At 34.9% G+C, this 22,381-nt stretch overlaps 1 protein-coding gene across 2 annotated transcripts in view; it reads right to left on the reverse strand.

Annotated features, from left to right (window-relative positions):
- LOC128981970 (core histone macro-H2A.1-like) overlaps positions 1–22,381 on the reverse strand; it is a 112,107-nt gene that overhangs the window by 76,024 nt on the left and 13,702 nt on the right. For both annotated transcript variants that reach the window (XM_054400993.1, XM_054400994.1), the window contains exon 2: positions 16,258–16,364. In XM_054400993.1, the coding sequence (XP_054256968.1) occupies positions 16,258–16,364 (107 nt within the window). The remainder of the gene's footprint in view (positions 1–16,257; positions 16,365–22,381) is intronic.

The raw sequence follows: 22,381 nt of genomic DNA on the forward strand, positions 1-22,381 counted from the left end.
AAGGCCTAAGCAAGCAAGCCAGCTGTTTTATTCGAAAACTATTTGAAATTTCACAACTTTAACCATTATTATCTTTGAAACGGTTAGGTTTATGAAAAAAAACACAAGAGTAAAATGGTCTTAAAATTACATTTTTTACTGGAATACATCATAAAGTACAGGGTGTGTGCTGAGACAGCTGGTTTTTATTTTTGGTTTCCATGGAAATAATTGAATGTAAATAAACTAATACTAAAGAAAGAAAGTTGATACAATTTTAACTCTTTATTTATTCTACATTTATTAACTTAAAACTTAATTTAAAGCAGGAAAACCAAACATAACTTTACTTATCCACGGATATCACAATATGGTAGTAGAGCGTGGTTTCCTGCTTTAACTTTTTACAACTTTCTAAACTTAACTTCTTTACTCAAAATTTTTACAACTTCCAACTTTGAACTTCACTTTCCCGAATAACTAATAATGACTTCAAGATGGGACCTTCGATTGAAATCTGCCTTACTACGACTGAAGACTTATACTACTGATACAAATGCATTCTTGGAGACTACAGACTTAACAGAACTACAACTTCAAACACGACTACGGACTTTGACAAGCTTTGTAAAGAGAGTGGAAGAAATTCAAAAACGTTTGGACACCGAGCCTATTACTGAAGATGGACAAACTGAAGGACCCACCACAGAGGACGACTTCATAAATACTATGATGGACTGTGAGGAGGTGCTTGCACAGCTTACGGTAAGACTAGATATTTCTCAAACTAATAAGTCACAGGCAACAGTGCCTGATACGTCTACCGTTCAGCCAATACCAACTATACAGCACCAGTATGTTCAACTACCTAAGTTGGTATTACCAACCTTCCAAGGGGACATGCTACGGTGGCAGGAGTTTTGGGATAGTTTTGAGTCTGCCATTCATAGCCACCCCACACTCAGTAACGTTGACAAATTTAACTATTTGATTGCACAATTAAAAGGTGACGCTAAACGTTGCATCGCTGGACTCCCCATTACAGATCTAAACTATGATATTGCTATTACCTTGTTGAAAGACAGATTTGCTAAGAAACAGGTAATAGTGAATTCTCATTACTGTGCCTTGAGGGATATGCCACCTATCAAGTCCAGTGACACGGTAACACTAAGGCGAGGATTTGACAACATTGAGAAACATATGCGTTGTCTTCAAGCCTTAGGTGAAGACGTTACTTCTAACTACTTTGTTTCTCAAATTTTCAGTAAGCTGCCCTATGAAATTGTTTTGAAAGTTGAAGAAATGAATATTTCTGGGGAATTGGATGTTAAAACTTTGTGCAAATTTGTAAATAACTTAATTTCGATTCGGGAGAAAGCAGAGCAACTGACGACCTCAACACCTAGCACTTCATCTTACTCTAATAGTTTTGTTACTGTTCCCAATCCACAGGCGGACACTAAGAGGTTGACAACTACCCACTCACTCGTGGGAAACGATAAATTAAATTGTATTTTTTGTGAAGGAACACATTGGAATGACCAATGTACAAAATATCAATCTGCTGAGGCACGTAAGAAAGCAATTCAAGGTAGGTGCTACGTATGTTTAAGTAAGGGACACACTGTGAAATTTTGTAAATCACATAAAAGGTGTGTTTACTGTAAACAGCAGAATAATCACAATAGAAGCTTATGTACCAAACAGTTTCCTACAGACCAAATTTCTAGAAACACCATCAAAGTAGACACCCGATCAACTAATCATGCCAAAGCTTTGCCTGCAAGTAACTTCAACCCGAGCAAGGTACCTATAAATACCGAAGAGTCTGCTTTAATTTCTATGTCGGAGAGTGTTATTCTTCAAACTGCAACTATTACTTTGCGTAATGCTGATACTAAACAAGAAACGCGTTGTGGTGTTCTTTTTGATAGTGGTAGTCAGAGGTCTTATGTGTCCAAAGGTTTGGCTTCTAAACTGAGTTTGAATAGTAAATATTGTCAATCATTGTCTTTATTTACGTTCGGCAACCGTGAATCTAAAACTGTTGAGACTCAAGTAACAGATGTTCGATTACTGCTGAACGATGACACATGTATGGATATTATAGTAAACATTGTTCCACATATCACTGGGAAGGTAGTTTCTAGTACCAATATCAACTTAAATACAATTGCTTCCTCCTATCCCAAATTAAAGTTAGCAGACGGCCAGTTTACTTCACAAAATATTGATCTATTAATAGGGAACGATTATTATTTTGATATCATTCAGGGTCAGAAGATAGAAATTTCACCAGGCTTATTCTTAGTGAATAGCAAATTTGGTTGGATCGTAACTGGTAGGCATAACGATAACAATGATCATTTCCCTCTGATGTACGAGTCATCTTTTCTTACTCTAGTAAAACCCAACAACTTATTTCCTAGGTCACCACAAACTTTAAAGCCAGATATCAATATTTGTGAAGGTGACGACATCAAAAACTTGTGGCAATTAGAGACTATTGGTATTAAGGATGACCTACACGTGAAAGATGATGACATCGCATTGATTAAATTTAATGAGACTGTTAAATTTGAGAATGGTCGTTATTCAGTTTCCTGGCCTTGGAAAGATTATCCTCCAAATTTACCCACAAACTACAATCTTTCTCTCGGTCGTTTGAAATCTTTAACAGATAGACTTTCAGACAAACATAATCTTCTATGTGAATACGACTCGGTAATTCAAACCCAATTGAAAGACGGTATAATCGAACGAGTGAGTTTTTCAGACAGAAACGATGGAGTCCTTCACTATATACCTCATCACCCTATTATCACTGAGTCGAAAACCTCAACTAAACTTAGGATATTGTATGACGCGTCAGCCAAAACCAGAAAAGGCAACAATAGTCTTAATGATTGTCTTTACCGTGGACCTGTAATTTTGGAAAACCTATGTAGTTTACTTTTACGTTTTAGAATGAATGCTATTGGAATTATTGCTGATATTGAGAAAGCATTCCTTCAAATAAATCTTCAAACTCCAGATAGAGATGTAACTAGATTTCTGTGGCTCAAAGATCCTTTGTCAGCACCTACTAAGGATAATATTGAGGAGTATCGATTTTGTAGGGTTCCGTTTGGAATCATATCCAGTCCATTTTTACTCAGTGCTACTGTTTTTCATCATTTGTCAAATTGTGAACTTGATAATCTTAATGAAAGGTTGAAGTCTTCATTTTATGTTGATAATGTGGTTACCGGATGTGACACAGATCAAGAGGCCACAACACTATTTACAACTGCTTCTAGTTTGTTCTCTGATATTAACATGAACCTTAGATGTTGGTCTTCAAACTCAAAGACACTAATGACACAAATACCGATGGAAAAAACTACAACTGAGAATCCTACTGATGTTAATGTTCTTGGATTAAGATGGAACACCAATCTTGACAATCTTAACATAAAACCTGTTAACAATGACAGAAACAAACCTATTTCAAAAAGACAAGTTTTAAGTACTATATCATCCGTTTTTGATCCCTTAGGGTTATTATCCCCTGTAACACTGAAGGCTAAAATCTTTCTCAAACAGTTGTGGGAAGACAATTTGGATTGGGACGAATTACTAGATGAGCCTAAATGTAGGGAATGGAATATTATATGTGATGATATTATTAAAGTAACTGAAGTTTCTATTCCTCGATTCGTAGGATTACGAGCAGATCATGTAGAGCTCCATTGTTTTACGGATGCATCAAAGGATGTATATTCATGTGCTGTGTATATCAAATTAATTAGTAAGGAGACTGTCAAAGTGACTCTCATGTTTTGTAAAAGCCATTTAACTCCAAAGTCAAAGCCGAAAATTACCCTTCCAAGACTCGAACTTTTAGGAGTGTTGATTGGAACAAGAGCATTACGTTTTGTGGAAGAATCCTTAAAATTTCCTGTTGTAAATAAGATACTGTGGACTGATTCACAATGCGTGTTACGTTGGATTAGCACAACAAAGCTGCTTCCTAAGTTTGTGGAGAGAAGAGTAATGGAGATCAAAACCAACACCGAGACGCAATTTAGATACGTTCCTACTGACGAAAATCCAGCTGATATGGCGACTCGAGGTAAAACGGTGGATAATCTGAAACACTGCAATGAATGGTGGTCAGGTCCACAATGGCTGTCTTGTAGTCAAGACTTGTGGCCGGATTGGTCTTCTGATTTTAACAAGCCATTAACTGAAGACGATATGGTTGAAACTATTGAAGAAAACGTCGTCACCTTGACTACAAAGACCGAAGACGTGAGTGAAACTAGTAGTCCTTTTGGCATAGATATACAAAGGTTTTCATTACTTTCGAAACTGATTTTGACAACAGTTTTTTGTAAAAGGTTTATAAGTGGATGCAGACGGAATAAACAACCAAATCATGTTATTCCTACATCTGAAGAACTCAAAGATGCTCGTTTATCGTGGATCAAACGTGTTCAAAACACTTGTTTTAGTGAAACACTAAGTAATATAAGAGATGGTAGGTATGATAGATTGCAGAATCAACTTGGCCTATTCGTTGATATGAATGGACTTATCAGATGTAAGTGTAGGATCTCAAATGCAGACCTTGAAGAATATTGCAAGTTCCCTATACTTCTACCAAAGAACGATTTATTTACTCAACTGCTCATAGAAGAGTGTCACTGTAAGAATTTTCACATGGGAGTGCAACAAACTCTCTCGGAACTTCGGAAATCCTTTTGGATAATCCATGGCAGAGCTGAAGTCAACAGAGTTTTGCGAAAATGTTTGAAATGTTTAAAATACGAAGGTGGACCATACAAGCTGCCCCAAATACCCTCGCTTCCAACAGAACGGGTGACTGAAAGTATACCTTTCCAATTTACAGGACTTGACTACTTTGGCCCTCTCTACATTAAATCCTTTCAAGCTTCTAGAGTTGAAGTTTCAAAAGTTTACGGTTGCATATTCACCTGTTTAGTCACGAGAGCTGTTCATTTAGAGATCACCAATAACTTGTCGTCAGAAGAATTCTTACTATCTCTCAGGAGGTTTGTGGGAAGAAGAGGTACTCCGAAGAAGATTTACTTGGACAACGCTACTCAGTTTAAGAAGGCTTCCTCGTTCTTGAATGATATGTTTGTTGAACATCTCGATACACCAGAATTACTGTCTTATGTAAGTGAAAACCACATCGAATTTACTTACATCCCAGAGTTTGCACCTTGGATGGGAGGAATGTACGAGAGGTTGATATCTTTGATAAAGAGATGTTTAAGAAAGAGTATTGGTTCAGTTACTCTGACTAAATCACAACTCGACACTGTGATGATTGAAATAGAAGCTGTTGTCAACTCAAGACCACTAGTTTATGTATCTTCCTCAGATCAAAGTTTGACTGACTTTATTATAACTCCTGGCCACTTCCTTAACTTCCATGGAAAAAATGGTTTTGTAAATAGTTTGAATGAATGTCAAGAAAACGACATGGAGTTTATTTCTAAAGTGACTGAATCGGACTTATTAAAGATGTGGAAAAAGGGAACCAACAACTTAAATAGCTTTTGGAAGATTTGGAAGAAAGACTATCTGTTGAGTTTAAGGGAGAGAACTCAACATAATATCAAACAAGGAAGAATTCTGTCAACCCAACATCCACAAGTTGGTGATGTAGTTCATGTTCACGACACATTACCCAGAGGGACATGGCGACTTGGGAAAATAGAAGTCCTTAACGTCAGTGCTGATGGAAACGTAAGAAGTGCCAAATTAAAGTTAGGATCTGGGAAATACATCACCAGACCTATTAACTTGTTATATCCCATTGAAGTCTCTGACGTGAATTCCGGAAAGAAAAAAGGGGCCCAGAACAACTAACTAATGATGTGGGAGTGTGCTGAGACAGCTGGTTTTTATTTTTGGTTTCCATGGAAATAATTGAATGTAAATAAACTAATACTAAAGAAAGAAAGTTGATACAATTTTAACTCTTTATTTATTCTACATTTATTAACTTAAAACTTAATTTAAAGCAGGAAAACCAAACATAACTTTACTTATCCACGGATATCACTATAGGGTGTTCCATAAGAAAAATCTAAGTTGGCGGCCATATTGGAAAAATGGCGGCTAAAATATTTTTTTCGACTTGACTACAATTTTTAAAATATAAAATCCAAGGCACTTACCATTTAATTTTTTTTTATATCATGTATAGTTTTCGGATAAAACAGCTGGCAACACTTATATCAATCACCCTGTATACAACAGGGTGTCCCACGACAGGTGTCTCAAATTGATTACGGAAAAACAGCTTAACGTACAAGTATGAAATAAAATTATTTCCGGTTAAATCGACCCAAGGAATAACGTAAAAGTATTTTTAACTTTTTCTCAATACAGAGTGTGCCAAAAACTGAGGGTCACTAGTTCGAATCTTGGAATTTTCCAATGTAAACATATGTCATGTTATACATCATTTTAAAGGTACTAGGTGAAACCTGTCAAAATCGAGGGTTACTTTCAAGGCTTAGGCCTACGTTAATTCATCTAACTGCGATAAATTGGGTGAAATATACATATTTTGAGCATTTAGCATTGTTTAAAGGGTAATAAGTGTAAAAACAATAATGATTTTAATTGCGTTAGTTGCCAAATTTGGTTGATCATTCAATGATTAAAATATTTCCCATACCGTACGTCACCAGAGTTATTACTAGTATGTTATATGATATCTCTTCCTTTGGAAGAACCTTTAAATAGTATTAAAATCGTATTGGTGAGTCTTTTGTAGTTAAAGACTTCTGTGATATCATCAGTGTAATATGATTTTATTTGAAAAGAAAATATTTTTTGGGAAGACATATTCTAACTTCAAAGGGAGGTATATCCGTTACAGTGTAAGTTTGATTTTTCCTTCGTCACGTCGCATCAGTTCATATCGTACTTCTGTGCCAATGAATGAACCCTCTAGGACAGTTTTGAGAAATTCATTGTGGGGTTACTGTTAAAGATGGAATTCCTTGACATGGGGGATGTCAGTTAGTTGTCTCAGCCTTATCAATAACATAAAGTTGTCAAAATAATCTCTCTACGGAATGTTAGGTGTAGTGGAATACTTGAAGTGAAGTTGGCTTTTATTCTTGAACTGTTAGGGGCCTCCTCATTTATATGGTCTTGGCGGCTTCATTGGCAACAAATAATGCAAATGACATAGCAATGGGACATTTCCAAAAAGCAAAAATACTGTAAATTGGCTGTTACGTATATATTGACGTTTACATATTGGTAATCAACGTATCTTATAAAGGATTATGTGATCTAGTTTAAAAGGAATATGTCCTTTCTGTCATGACAGTAGCTGCTTAAATCGAATTTTCTCTTTGTACCATATTTTACAGCCAAAATGTGTTCTTTTCAATAATGTTACCAACCCAGTGCGCCAAAGTCCGTAATATAGGCAGGTGCAATTAATTTGTCAAGATGGGTACCATTTTAGGCAAGGTTTCTATGTTTGTATTTTATTAGACACGATAAGAGCAGATATTTCTACATAAATATTTGATACGTGTAGAATAATATGATAAAATGTAGGCAAAATTTGTGAAAAAGGCAGACACCAACCCGTACAATAGATATAAGATGGTTCAATAAGAAATAATTTAAGAATTGCTGTGATAAAAGGATTTTCCACTGATTTCGTAATGGAACGTTATATTGCAAAACATGACATGATAAAGAGGAAAATCAATTTTAAAATCAGAAAATAACATTGCAAATACGTATTTGGTACAATTCAGTAACTCCCAATAAATATGTGTTGTTTGAAATACAATTTAAAAACGAACATCTGTTTTATTAAAAGTATTATTCTCATGGCCAAAATGTAAACAACTCTGTGGAGGGATCTTTAAAGGTTTCTGGGGCAGAGCCCTAAGGGATTTTGATTAGTTTTTCTTTTGATAACTCATCTACAGACCTGCTAGCAGGTGTCTAGCAGGTGTCTTTGGACACCTCTACCAAGTTTCTACGCCCAGCCGTTCTCTAAAATTTGTGGGGACAAAGTTTCCAATTAAATATTTAAATTACCCCATGTTAATCTTATGGGAGAAAATCCAACTTTGATGGCTTGTGGGGCAAAGCCCGAGGAAATTTTATTACTGGAATTGGTGAAAGGGGGCGTCTACACAAAAAATACTTTATTTTGACACGTCGTTTGTAAAAATCTGTCCATTATTAATGGAGGAGTAGTGTTTCGTAGAAATCGCCTTCACGTATTATATATAAGGATGTGATAGACAAGCATTTTGGCAAAAACAGAAATTTATTTTCTTTTTCCGTTTCAAAATGGCGGCAGTTTTTTTTTTAATCTATATTTTTTAATACTCTATGTTTCCTATACCAATGCATTTAGCCCTTATCCGGTTGAATTTTCTTACTAGTTATGAAATTAGCTTTACTTTATGTAGTGTCATTCATATGCCTTTGCATTTAACATATGTTTTATAATTTAGTTTGTTGTTGTGGTGATGATGACTCTTGTTGAATAATAAACACATTCTTTACTTGCAGCATTTATTAGAATTTATATTATCTTACACATTATTATGCTACAACTAACGGTTTTTTGAAATAATAAAAATATTTAATAGGCTATATAGATTCCAAAAAAAATTATTTTTGAAAATTTACAAATGCTCATTGTTCAAAATTTTTAAATAGCAACATATGTCAAAGGGCACATCATTTTAAAGGTTTTTAATTTCTAACAACTTTGTAATTTTCACTTACTTCGTATCTCTTTTAGTTTTTGCGTAAATAACAAAAACCGAATTTTCCTATATCAAATGCATGTTATTTGGGTTTAACACTAAAGGCCCTGTTTTGTTAGGTGTTAAACCACGTCAAACCCAAATAACATGCATTATATATAGGAAAATTAGGTTTTTTGTTATTTACGCAAATACTAAAAGAGATAAGAAGTAAGTGTAAATTACAAAGTTGTTAGGAATTACAAAACCTATAAAATGATGTGCCACTTGACATATGTTGCTATTTGAAAATTTTGAACAATGAGCATTTGCAAATTATCAAAAAAAATTGTTTGTGGAATTTTTATCATTTCAAAAAACTGTTATTTGTAGCATATCAAAGTAAACCTAATTTCATAACTAGTAAGAAAATTCAACCGGAGAAGGGCTAAATGCATTGGTATAGGAAACAGAGTATTAAAAAATATAGATTTTTTTTTTTACTGCCGCCATTTTGAAACGGAAAAAGATAATTAATTTCTGTTTTTGCCAAAATGTTTGTCTATCAAATACCTTTAAAATGATGTATAACATGACATATGTTTACATTGGAAAATTCCGAGATTCGAACTAGTATGCTTTAATATGCACAGGACAAAACAATGAGTTCATTCAAGCCTCAATAACTAAGGAATTTCAACTCCTTGGGGATTGGTTTGCAGTAAATGGCCTGTCCATGAATGTGGCAAAAACTCAACTAATTCAGTTTTCTGCATCCAATATTAACCAAGAAATAATTGTAAATACAAACTTAACTACAATTCATTCACAACAGTCAATAAATTATTTGGGAATAGAAATTGATTCACAACTTAATTGGCAAAAACACATTAAAAACCTATCAAAAAGACTACGCTCAGCAACATTTGTTCTCACAATAATTCGGGATACTACTAATCTAGAAACACAAATAGTAGTATATCACGCATATTTTTCATCGATTATGAATTATGGAATTACTGTATGGGGCTCATCAAGCCAGGCCAAAAAAATATTTATTCTCCAAAAAAGAGCTGTAAGATTAATGGCCAGAGTCTCCCGTAGAACACATTGTAAAGATTTATTTATTAATTTTAAAATTTTAACTTTTTTTAGCTCTTATATTTACAAATTGGCATTAATGGTTAAAAGTGATTTCGACACATTCATGGACTGTCAACAATCTCATCCACATAACACAAGATTCAAAAATATTATAAAACCAGTTCAACATAGGCTTAAAATCTTTCATTTATCCCCTCAGTATATGGGACCAAAAATTTACAATAAATTACCCGCTGGGATTAAAAACATTGCCTCATTCTCTAAATTTAAACTATCTTTAAAAAATTTCCTTTTGGAGAGGGCATTTTACTCGTTAGAGGAATATCTGGAAAATGAGTATATTTGAAAGATATTGCTTCTCCCATAGGTTTGTAGCTTATTATATGCTTTGTTTCTTTTGTAAGCTATTTTATTTTAAAATGTAGTATAGTATTAGTATTAGACTTTGTGACAAATCACCTGTCAAGAGAATTGATGTAATGTGATGATGTTTAATAAATAAATAAAATAAATAAATAAATAGTGACCCTCAGTTTTTGGCACACCCTGTAACGGGAAAAAGTTAAAAATATTTTTACGTTATTCCTTGGGTCGATTTAACCGGAAATAATTTTATTTCATACTTGTACGTTAAGCCGTTTTTTCGTAATCAATTTGAGACACCTCTCGTGAGACGCCTGTATACAGTGTATAAATTAAGTATTGAAACAAATCTGTATTTTATTTTTAAAATTTTCCTATTTTTGACCCAAAAAAAACATAAAATTTAGCAATTTCCTTCCAAAACTATTTTGTAGAGCTTAAAAAAAGCGTTACTATGCGCCTAATGGATACACAGAAAATTCCCAAAAAAATTTATTTTAAAATTCCCATGTTATTCTTATAGGGAATAAGTAAACTTGTTGTTGTTTGCTTGTTTATGCGTATATTTTGATCACATTTGGAAAATGCATTTATTTCATACTAAACTATTAAAATTTGACACGAAAACAAAACTTTTTTACCCTCCCTGTTGCAGCAAACCTTGAGTACTCCACAAACCAATGCTATTTAAATAAGGAAAATGTGATATTTTTAAGGAGAAATTTTAGTGTAAATCCAATTAGGCAAATGGAAATTCCCTTAGTCTGCAGGTTTGCTACGGCTGGTGTATTTTAATGAATTTATTTCTTCATCCATAGCAAATTTCCAATCGATGACATGCTCAGATCCAATCGCTTCATCATGCTGGAACTTCGTTTGTAAGTTTTGCAGAAGCTAAAAGCTCATTTTTATCTCTGTCGTTGACACACATGACAGAATCATCTCTATATCTCATAGGGATTTTTATTCCATCAAGTTTTCTCAGGTTATAAGTCTCATCTTGTAATACATCACCTTGATTAGCGTTGTCATCGCTAGGACACAGAATGTCTTGCTCATCAGCATCATTGGTACCTGGATACACAATATCTTGCTCATCTTCATCATGGAATTTATTGTTCTGATCACTGTCAACAAGCTGCTTTCTGGTCTCATCATTTTGAATTGATTGCCTCCTATCAAGGGAATCATTCTCTATATCATTGCCACTCTCTTCAATGTTGAAATATTGTTTATCAGCGTTCCTTCTACAAAGCTCAGGATTGAATTTTACATCATGGCAAACTTCAGCTTTGTTCTTATCTGGGAAATATACTCGATATCCACAGTTACTATACCCAAACAAATATCCCTTTTTGGACACTTAGCATCAAATTGCTTCCTATTTTGTTGAGGTATCCAAGCATAGCACTCACTTCCAAAAGTGACTTTAGAGGTTTGAAGTCTGTTTCACCCTTTAAAAATATCTCAATTGGATTATCTTTAAAAACTAAAAAATAGCGATGACCATGTACATCTGGTTCTTCCATTGGCAAACACACATCGGCAAAAATCAACTGTCCAGGTTCATTTGATTTTTCTTGCCGTTCCCTAGCCGCCAGCATTTTTTCATTCGTATAATCGAGAACCGCCAAGGCCATTTTGTAGTTAAACGCAATGCTTTTATAAAATGGCTACAACCTTTTTATTTTTGTAAATATTTTGATAAAACCTTTTTTTCTAGAACTTTAATAAAATTGCCTTTATAAAAATATAATATTTATAAAGGTTTAAATGGAATTTTTTATGTTACCAAATGTAGGTAAAAAAATCAAAATAAATAAATAAAAACTTTGAGTACAACCAAGTTAACTATAGGCCTATGAATAACAAATATTTGATCAATATTTGTGGTTTTTTTTTGTAGTATACAAATTTGTTAGCAAGCATGCAAAATTTGAAAATCCTACCTTGAAAAATAAACTTCTTTTCAGGGTTTGAAATAAATTGTCTTCAGAGCGTTTTGATGTCTACGCTTCACTCAAATGCACTATATAACGTCTAATGCCATAACATGCACAAGAAAAGGAAAGAAGCCTGCAGTTTTTCTTTATGGCAAAGAACAATGATAACACCAACTATTTACAACGTAAAACTACATACATACACTTATCCTAAAAAATTTAAATGGTCTAACATCGTCTAGCACCTATGTTGGCCAAACACGCGGCGTGTACACCTTTCAGGCACTGTAGCTCTGCATATGGTTTAGGATTTCTTTCTTTTTCCACCTGCTGCAATAGCCTACTGATAAGGCTACATACACAGCAGGTTCTATCTTTATACTGGTAAGGTTTCCATTCCAAACTGGTCATTTTGCCGCTGATTGTCTACTCCACCACCCGCTAACTAATACTTAGGCCTATGGACAAGCACCTCTTTTAACATAGGCTACTGTCAGTTATAGATATGTGAACTGAAACCTATTCAGTATTCATGTCTTTTTCACTACAGTTTTCCAAAATATAAGTTCAAAATCATTCTTGAAAAATGTGTAATACAACCTTTTTCTAATACTGAACAGTCCATCGCTCATCGAGGTAGGCGTAGCCTATAACATCTGGTCTGAATGGTCAATACCTCTCATGAAGCAGTTGTACACATATATTATCTCTAGGTTTTCTTTTACAATTACCTGATTATTTATTACTAACTTACTGATTTTGCAACACACTAAGTTGACAGAAGAAGCAGTGGCGGATTTACCATAAGGCACACTAGGCACACAGATGTTGATTGTTGACAAACAACTGTCGACGTCATCTCGGGACATCTCGTCCACCACGAGAGAAAAAAACACAAACAAAGGCAGTCAAAGCTCTTGCTACATGAAGCCCAGACAATGCTGATTCGATTGGTGTGTCATTTTTCATTTTGGACGAAGAGGTGGCCAGTAAACAAACATTTAGCAGACGTCCATGGCGATTTTCGCAATAGCACCGATATAGATGGAGATCATTGATATTTCCCCAACATGCATCCCTTGCAAAACGGTTTATCAAACCTTACATCAATACCTCGTGATTTTAAAAAAGTGAGAACATATCTATGATCTTGGTGCCCTAGTATTTCATGCCAAGACTGCAAATCATTATTTATTTTCTTCAAAATAAAACATTATTCTTTTGGTGGAATGACCTTAACAACCATATTATACAATTGATTATCTGTATTAGATATTATAGCCAAAGCAATGGTTGTTCCGTTTTCAGAAAACACCCATGACTTACCATTGTTTTTCACAGTCTGGTGAATGCCTTTTTCACCTGCTTTCTTCACAGAGAATAAGTTACAGGCAACTTCAGGGCAGTACCAAACATCATCAAACTACCTGTAAGTCCACTGTTTACCATCAAAAACCATAACGTCTATTTTTCCTGACCCCAGGGCCTGAATATGAACACCTTGGCGAGCACTGTCCATCTATTTACGAGTATCAAATGGTGTGTAAGTGGAAAACCAGTCCCAGCTGCTGTTTGTCACATGGTGATTGATCGAGTCATCATTGCAGCATTTTGTATTTCACGGGTACATTCATTTGTTTGTTCTTTTGTGTGACACTTAAAACAAATTATTATACCTGTTCGACAGTTTTTAGATAGATGACCATTTTGCCACATGAAAAACATTTTATCACTCCTAATTTTTGTAAGTATTCCTTTTTGACATTTTTGGCTCCCATATATTTTGGATTTCGTCAAATTTTTCCAGATGTCCATTCATTCCAAGGGTAGGTTCCCAAGAAGTATTGTGGAACTTATTTCTCAATATCAGTTGACCTATATTTTCAGTTGACTTGACATCAAAAATTTGGACAAGTTTCTCCCACATCTCTTTTGATGTAGAGCAATTGCTTACTCTGAGTAGAGGATTCGTCTCAAGGGATAGAACAATATATTTTCTGGCTTTTGCATCGTTTTTTGTCCAATTTACCAATTTTTCTTCGTAATTTTGTGTACCAGCTGTTGGTTTTCTGCATCTTTGCCAGATCTAGTCTGATAGATTGTGTCATAATTTATTAAAAAATAAATAAAACTATATAGAATATTTACTAAAACTTTAGGCCACGTTCAAAAAACTTGGTTTAATGGATGGCATGGCGGACATACACTATCTCACGAGGTGCTCATCCTCAAGTTCTTTTAAGGAGTACAGCAGCCTATTTATTAATATTCCTTAATGATATGATACAACGTCAGATCATTAATGAAGACTAAAAAAGGATTGGACGGAGGATAGAACCCTGGGGAACTCCCTGAAATACAACAGACGAAGCAGAGGTAGCATGACTTCAAATTCCTTGATGAAAGGTATCTGGACTGATTGAGTTCTTCCCTGAAGAAAGGACGACACTCATTCGTGAGCTAAGACCCGTACTCCAAGACGATAAAGTTTGTCCAGGAGAGTGGCTTGATCAACCATATAAAATACTGGGTGTCCCAGAAAGGAATGCACTTTTAAAACTAACAAAACAGAAAAATGGCTTTATTTACAGCAATGTTTCCAAGAATACATGTTTGTACAATTCAGGGAAATTACTTGTGACAGATTACATCTTCCCGATGTAGACCTCTACGGTGCCGGCACTCCGCCAAACGAAACCTTACATCTGCGAGGACTCGACAGCAGAGTTCTGGTGAGATGGCTTCAGTTTCCTCACGAATGTTTTGCTTTAGATGATTGAGGGTAGCAGGAGCGTTGTTGTACACCTGACTGTTTAGATACAACCACAAAAAAATCTAGTGGAGTTAGGTGTGGGCTTCTTGAAGGAGAGCTATTGTCACTAAATCTGGAAATGACTTTCCCACGAAACAGCTTCCTTATTGAAGTCGTGGAGTCTCATGCTGTATACCCATGCTGTATTTTTTAATGCCTGTACTAATTGAGTTTTGTACGGGTGAAACTTCAAATCTTGTTTCAAAATGCGGTGAATACTGGTTCGGGTATACTCAAAGCAGCAGCGTGTTTTCTTACTGATCGATGTCGATTATCCTCTACAGCATCTCGAACACACCCGATATTTTGTTCAGATCGCGCTTCTCTATGGCAACCGATAGGACTAGGTTTCATAGTTGATCCTGTAGCTTCACATTTGTCCACCCAACATTTAATTATAAGGTCTATTATTGTTCAATGATGGCATTTCGTTTGAGATCTTGAAGTCTGTATTGAGCGTGGAAGTGTCGTAATGAAAGAGTTTGGTAATAGTCGCGTACACGGAAAGCACGCTGCTTGCCGGCAAAGCCATCCATGGCAAATGACTTTCCACGGGCATGGCTATAAAACCCTGATAAGCTCATTTTCTTATCTTTCTTGGACATTCGGCTTTCCCCAAAATAAAAGTGCAATCCTTTCTGGGACACCCAGTACTTTAGACAGGTAAAAATTTATTACTAGTGTCTCCAGAATCCAAGGCTCTTGACAAGAATGATATTAAATGATAAACTGCGTCGAGGGTCAATCTTCCCTTTATGAATCCGAACTGGTGAAAAGATGAGATCTATTATTTTACTCCATAAATGACAAGAGCCTGTTCAGAAACAGACGTTCAACAACTTTGGAGAGAGTTGAAACTAAGAACATTGGCCGATAGATGCTACCATTAATTATGTTTGTTTCCATTCTTATGAATGGGCCTGACGATGGTATATTTTAGGGAAGATGTGAAGGATCCTTCTTCAAAGGAATAATTTATCAGGTGGGCCAATGTAGCAGAAACTAGATCATATGTTTCTCTGATCAAGAAATTTCATCTGAGCCACTCGATGGCTTTGGTTTGGGGAAAAGTATGACTTCTTCTACTTCAGGTTTAGTAACAGGGGACAAAAATAAAGAATTGCTTGAGGTACATACATTTAACCAATCTTGGTTATTCTTATTAATAATTAACTAAAATGAAGATACCTACAATATTGTTATCTGGCCAAGGTAAATCTCAAAGCTTCAAATCTGAGTGATATTTTTTTTTTGTTTATTATAGGTTACTTAATTTTTAAGGTTTCTTAAAACTTACACAATGCAACTCCTCGTCATTAGCAATAGCTAGCAAAATATGGCGAGGTGTAATACGGCCCTTCTTGTTGTCCCTGGCAGCATTGCCAGCTAACTCCAATACTTCAGCTATAACAAAGGAATAAAGGAAACTGCAAGCATTTTTTTGAAATTTTTGAAATTGCTATTAGCAAATTTCCCTATAGGAAAGTAGCTACAGTATTACCGTAGGTGGCATGGTAAGACCTAGGCCCAGGACCGATTGACCGAAATTTTGGCCAGAGGCCAAAAACACCATTGGTTCAAATTTTTATAGATATAGATATATATATAGGCTATAGGAGGTGTATATATATATATATATCCAAATAAGTGAAATAATAAAAAAACCAGCGTACCCTGAAATACATTTTTTATCAAACTTATACGTGTTTTGGCACTAAGGCCATGATCACAGTATTAGTTATAAATTTGTATAACTAATACTGTGATCATGATCTTTAAATGGAACTATGGCCGTTTAAAGGTACGTTTACTTATGTAAAATGACTAGGCCTAACCTATTTGTTAGCCTAGGATATTTCCTCACCAGAAAATGTATATCTTACGTCATTTCTAAGTGATTAAAGTAACTATTAGGGGCGGTTTGGGAGCTCGGTATTAGCGCTAGTCTGCGACTAAATCCGAATATTTCCGGTATTTTAGGCTGCCGCCTCGAAAACGGGTTTGTGAGCTCGGGATCAGTAAGGCGCGCGCAGGGATAATCTCGCGCCTAAATATTGTTGGTTTGGGAGTCAAGTAGACTTAGGCGCCAGCCTAAGAGATAGTCTCGGTGGGTTTGGGAGACCAATTTCGGGACTAAGAGATATGTTTTCGTCATAAAAATCAGTGAGTTTAGTCCCCAACTTTAGTCCTGCCAGGGGGCAGGTCTAAGTCGACATCATGCCGGTATTAGCTCATTAGCAAGTTAATTGTTTACATATTAACTAAAAGATTGTTATATTGGAATTCGTTATTAAATTCCGAACATTTTCATTCCTCTCAAAGTATATTTGATAAAACTTTTTTTTAGTTTTCTGTTGTTCAAAATAAAACGACAATCTTGCAGAAAGCTAAATTTAACGAAAGATTATTTGGTTTTTGTTTTTACTGTTAACTGCAATACAAATATGGACCCTAAATAGAATTTCTTTCAACTGAGAGTTTGGCTATAATCACCCGTACCTTAATTATAAATATTTTATTAGTAAGGAAATAATTAGCAACCACATGCATACCCCCCACTCACCCTCTACGAAAGAGTGAAGAGATAGTAAACAAAACATAAAAAACTGCAAATAGCTCACAGTCATAATCGTTTTCTTTTAATTGCGTTGTGATAGAGCTCAGTTCAGTGTCAGTGTCATTGACCAAGTGCTAGTTACATCAAAATGGAGTACCTAGATTATTTGGAGTATAAGAAAATATATACAGTACCTATATCAATAACCCGCCACAGAAAACCTGCAGACTAAGCGAATTTCCAAATTACCTAATAGAGCTTTCAATTAAATTTATTTAAATAACTTTAGGTTTAACCCTTTCAGTGCTATGAAACGATACATCGTTGTTTTAAAAAAACCCTAAGGGATATAGAGAGGAAGGTTATTTAAAAAAAAAATAGCAAAACGGCCATTGGTGACCTGCATGTTCATAGGATACACTACCAACCACTTAGCTAAAAGATTCGCCCAATCCGATGATTTCGAGGTATATGTCTAAACCAAGGATTATGAACACCTCACTATGCCCCAGTGGTTGTAGTATATCGCTACAAACACACAGGTCACCAATTATTTACCACACAGGACGGGATTCGAACCCGAGCAGACGAATGCCACTGGCCAAGTGACACACGCCCTAGCCTTCTCGGCTATCTGTGCTTGAAGACTGGGGAGTTAAAAACCGGTATTTAAGCTGTCGCCACCGATTGCGAACAGATGGCCCTGCAGATGGTTGTTCAATGCGTTACTAGGTAGCAGCACCAGTAAGTCACGGACTATTTAGATGCAATCTTTTAGTTTTAGTAGTAGTAAATGTGTTCCTGAGACTTTGCTGCAAAACATTAGTTTCCCTAAAATGGCTATATTACGATAACCTCGTCCAACTAAATCAGGGTTAAATTCAATATTACATTGTAAACTATATGTCTTTTGATTTTATGAGATTTCGGTTTCAAATAATGCTATCAAAACATAAAAATTTATAGGAAAACCAGGAAAATTACAACAAAAACTAAGTTTTATTTAATGTTTATTACAAATACCGGGATTTATCTTTCTTATATATTTTCTTATTGTGTTATTATTCAAAATTAGCCTAATTAATAAAATAGTGACAACATGACAGTTAAAATTCAACAACAGGTAATGTAATTAAAAAGGCAAACAAAAAAGTCTTACAAAATATGAATTATTGGCCTAGCACTGAAAGGGTTAACAAGCACCTGAAACTACCTACGGTGTAGGTATGCTGCTACAGGGAGGGTAATAAAGTGTGTTTTTTAACAAAATATTAACAGCTTTATAAAAAATAAATAAATTTGCCAAGTTTCATAAAAATATATCCATAAACGACCACACTAGAACAGTTAACTTATTCTCCATAAGAATCACATGGGAATTTAAAATTTACAATTTTACCAATAGTCTCTGTAGCCAGTAACCGTACAAAACATTTTAAGATATTAATTTGTTTTTTATACTCTTTAAAATACTCTTTACTCTTTAAAATATTTTTAAGACAAAGATTTATGTTATAGGGGTTAAAATTGAGAAAAAAACTATTTTTATCCTATACAACTCCGGGTTCCCTTGGTCTGATCATGCTGGTTCGCGAACTCATTAAGAGTCTTCCTTAGTGGAAGCCATGTTGGATTTCTTCCCCATAAGAACAATGTTAACTTTGGGTCCAAATATCTCATCAGCAAATTGTCATATAATTATGGATAAGGAGTTAAATTTAAGGAATTGCGGTCCTCTAGAGATTGACGTTTTTTATTTCACAATTTTTAATTTTTATAATGAATAATTGATTATTAATTAGCTTAAAATTAAGCTAATTATTGAAAGGAAATGAAAATGGATTTTCGAAATTCAAAAACCTCAGTCACGAGTCTATTATGTTAAAAATACAAATTATAAATTTCAAAGCTATATCTTAACAAATAACGCCGTTACGTGTCCACAAATGATGTAATGTTTAACATTGTTCTTATTAGAAAGAAATCCAACATGGCTTCCACTAAGGAAGACTCTTAAGGAGAATCGCGCCTAACACTTTCATACCAAATTTTATCAAAATCAGACAAAAATTACTCAAGTTATCACTTTTATGGACGTATATATAATACATTTATATATAGGCTATACATATATACAATTTTGAACGAACAGTGTTTTTGGCCTCTAGGGACATCAAAATAGAAAAGTTTATTGGTCCCGGAACTAAGTGCTACCTACGGTAATAGATACTTCCCTAGGAAAATTAGATAAAAGAGTGTCATGTAAAAAAAGATTTTAAATTGACAACAATTTTTTCTAAGTACCGTACTGTATTAAAAATTTTTTTTTAACATTTACCTTGGCTGCACACAATCATAACCTCCGCAATTACTTTTTATTACTTTTTTTTTGTCAATACCCCTATATTATACTGGGAAATCTATAATATTAAAACGAAACAGGGTTTTTTTATTTCACGATTCTGAATCAACCACTTGACGGATTTTCATGATTTTTGTGTTGAAAGAAAGATAATTTTGAGAACTAGGGAATGTCGAAGCCATAATTTAAGTTTAGGGTTTCAGTTTTTTAGAAATTAAGTTTTAATTTTTAAAAATTCTAGCAGCCGACGCTAGCAATTTAAAGTATTTTCAATGCTGGTTTAACTAACAGCTGGTTTATAACTGTCATTGAAATGTTTGTAATGTAATTACGAGTTGTTTGTTAACAAAAATATTTTTCGTTGGTGTTTGCTTGCATAATATTTCACTTTAAAATGTAGGTAGTTTTCCCTTACCGTGAAGGATCTGCGTTATCAGTAAATGTGTTATTTTGAACTAAACATCTCAAACACTTGCGTTTAATCAAGTTTTGTCGTAAATGCAATCTGTGTAAGTATTTAGTTTATGCATTGCAAATTTCAACTCATATTTGGGAAATATTTTTTCAGCAGTTTATAGCTTAATTGTTAAAGATATTAGTGAAATACGTGTTGATACTTCTTTTTCTGTATGTTTGAAAGTGAGTATGTCGGCATACTAAAATTTTGGTTAGTAATGAAAGCGTCAATCGGTGTAGTAGGTCTCTATAAAACTATTAAATAAACTGCAGAGTGCAGCAGAAACCAAAGTCGACTCATACCATACCAACTATCCCCGTAGTACTGATGATTCAGAAACTTGGGCACTGACCAAAGAACCGAAAAACCTTAATGATGGGTTAGATAATAAAGTGCAGAGAAAATATACAGACCAGTTCAAAATAACGGCCCGGAGGTTGAAATAAAAAAAAGAACAGAGAGCTAAGAGAAATGTGTTAACACCCAAATATAGGGATGCTTTCCAGAAGTAGGTAAAGCTTGGATGGACAGGCTGTGCATATACTTAAAACAGTATATTCCAAGGAGTACCACACGATAGACGGGAAATATCAAGTTATGAAATGCATCCTCAGACTGGGATCTAAATTTTTAAGAGGCAGGTGATAGAAGAGAATCCTCATAAAAGTTTCAGTGGTCATGGAAGTAAGATAAGGTACGGTAAGTACATAAGTAGTACAGTATGCAATTGGAGGTGGAATGTAGCTACTCTACTCAAAACCAGTGTGAATCGGTCGCCAATCTCACTTCAAAATTTTTCAAATCGACACAAATGCTGTTTTATGGTAAAATTATCGGATTTAAAATACATATCGCCATATTTTAGGTCTATATTCGAATGGAATAAATAGGTGGCCACGTTACATTTGTTTATATGGTGATCTTCCCCATTAAAACTGCCAGAAGTTGTGTCTACGCGTGCAAACTAGATGTTCTGAATTATTCCGTTTTAGTTGACAACTCGATTCCCGTACGTAGGACGGGCCACCAGCTCGTTACTGTTTAATTTTGAAGCTTTTTATTGCATGAAACCGAGTTTCCGATGTTAATCCTATGTTGCTCTGTACGTATTTATAAGGTGTAGTACTTAAAAGACAAACTAGTAGTACTTAAGGACAACTGATTAAATAATTATAAATCGTAAAATGAAAATAAAGTTAGATCTTAAAAGAATTTAATATAAACATTTACGGTTCTTCAGTCATTGGGATGTAAAACAACGATCTTACAAAACTACATTTTGCAATGGTACAATGCAGAAACATACACCATAGTCTACTAATTAGCCACCATTGATATACCAAGATAAAATTGTATCCATCTTCAATAAGTGTTCATCTTTTGTTGTTGTCAACGGTAACGGGTTCCGCAATGGCCGTTGCCAACGTCAAAACCTGAATTCCTCACGATTCCCTGTCCATTAAGCCGCGCTGCAACTTAGGCGCGACTATACTTGATCTACGACCATTTCAACTTAGGCGCGAGCTCCCAAGCCTGGTTTCTGGTCCGGGGACTGAAGTTAGGCGCGTCCAACACTAGGCGCGTACTAGCTGGGCTCGAGCTCCCAAACCGCCCCTTAGAGTATTAGACTCACTTTTAACTGGAAAATAGCGGTGCAAAAATTTCTGGAGGTCACGAATATTAACTAAGATAAGTAGTTTGAAGTTTTTATTTATTCCATTTACATTCGTGTCTGCCTGCGGTCAACTAAAACTGAAATAAAATGACAATACGAAAAACTGAAGATAACTTACTTTCCGTGCCCGGAAATCAGACTTCGCCTTTCCATAAATTAGCTACCAATATGACTTTGCCATTCGCTTGTAAAAGATCATCTAAATGTGCAAGACTGGTCAAGGCCAGTACAGATCAGCAGATGGCCGGGATTTTGAACAGCACCACACCCACACAAGATGTTTTCTTCGTCTGCTAAGAGACCCCATTTCTGCATGTTTGTCTTGCATTTTGGTACCTCAACCCTGATTCGATTTAGGGTCATCCATACC

The sequence above is a fragment of the Macrosteles quadrilineatus genome, unplaced genomic scaffold, assembly GCF_028750875.1.
Source record: "Macrosteles quadrilineatus isolate MER2022 unplaced genomic scaffold, UCM_ALF_1.0 Scaffold_64__1_contigs__length_664444, whole genome shotgun sequence".
NCBI classification, from domain to species: Eukaryota; Metazoa; Arthropoda; class Insecta; order Hemiptera; family Cicadellidae; genus Macrosteles; species Macrosteles quadrilineatus.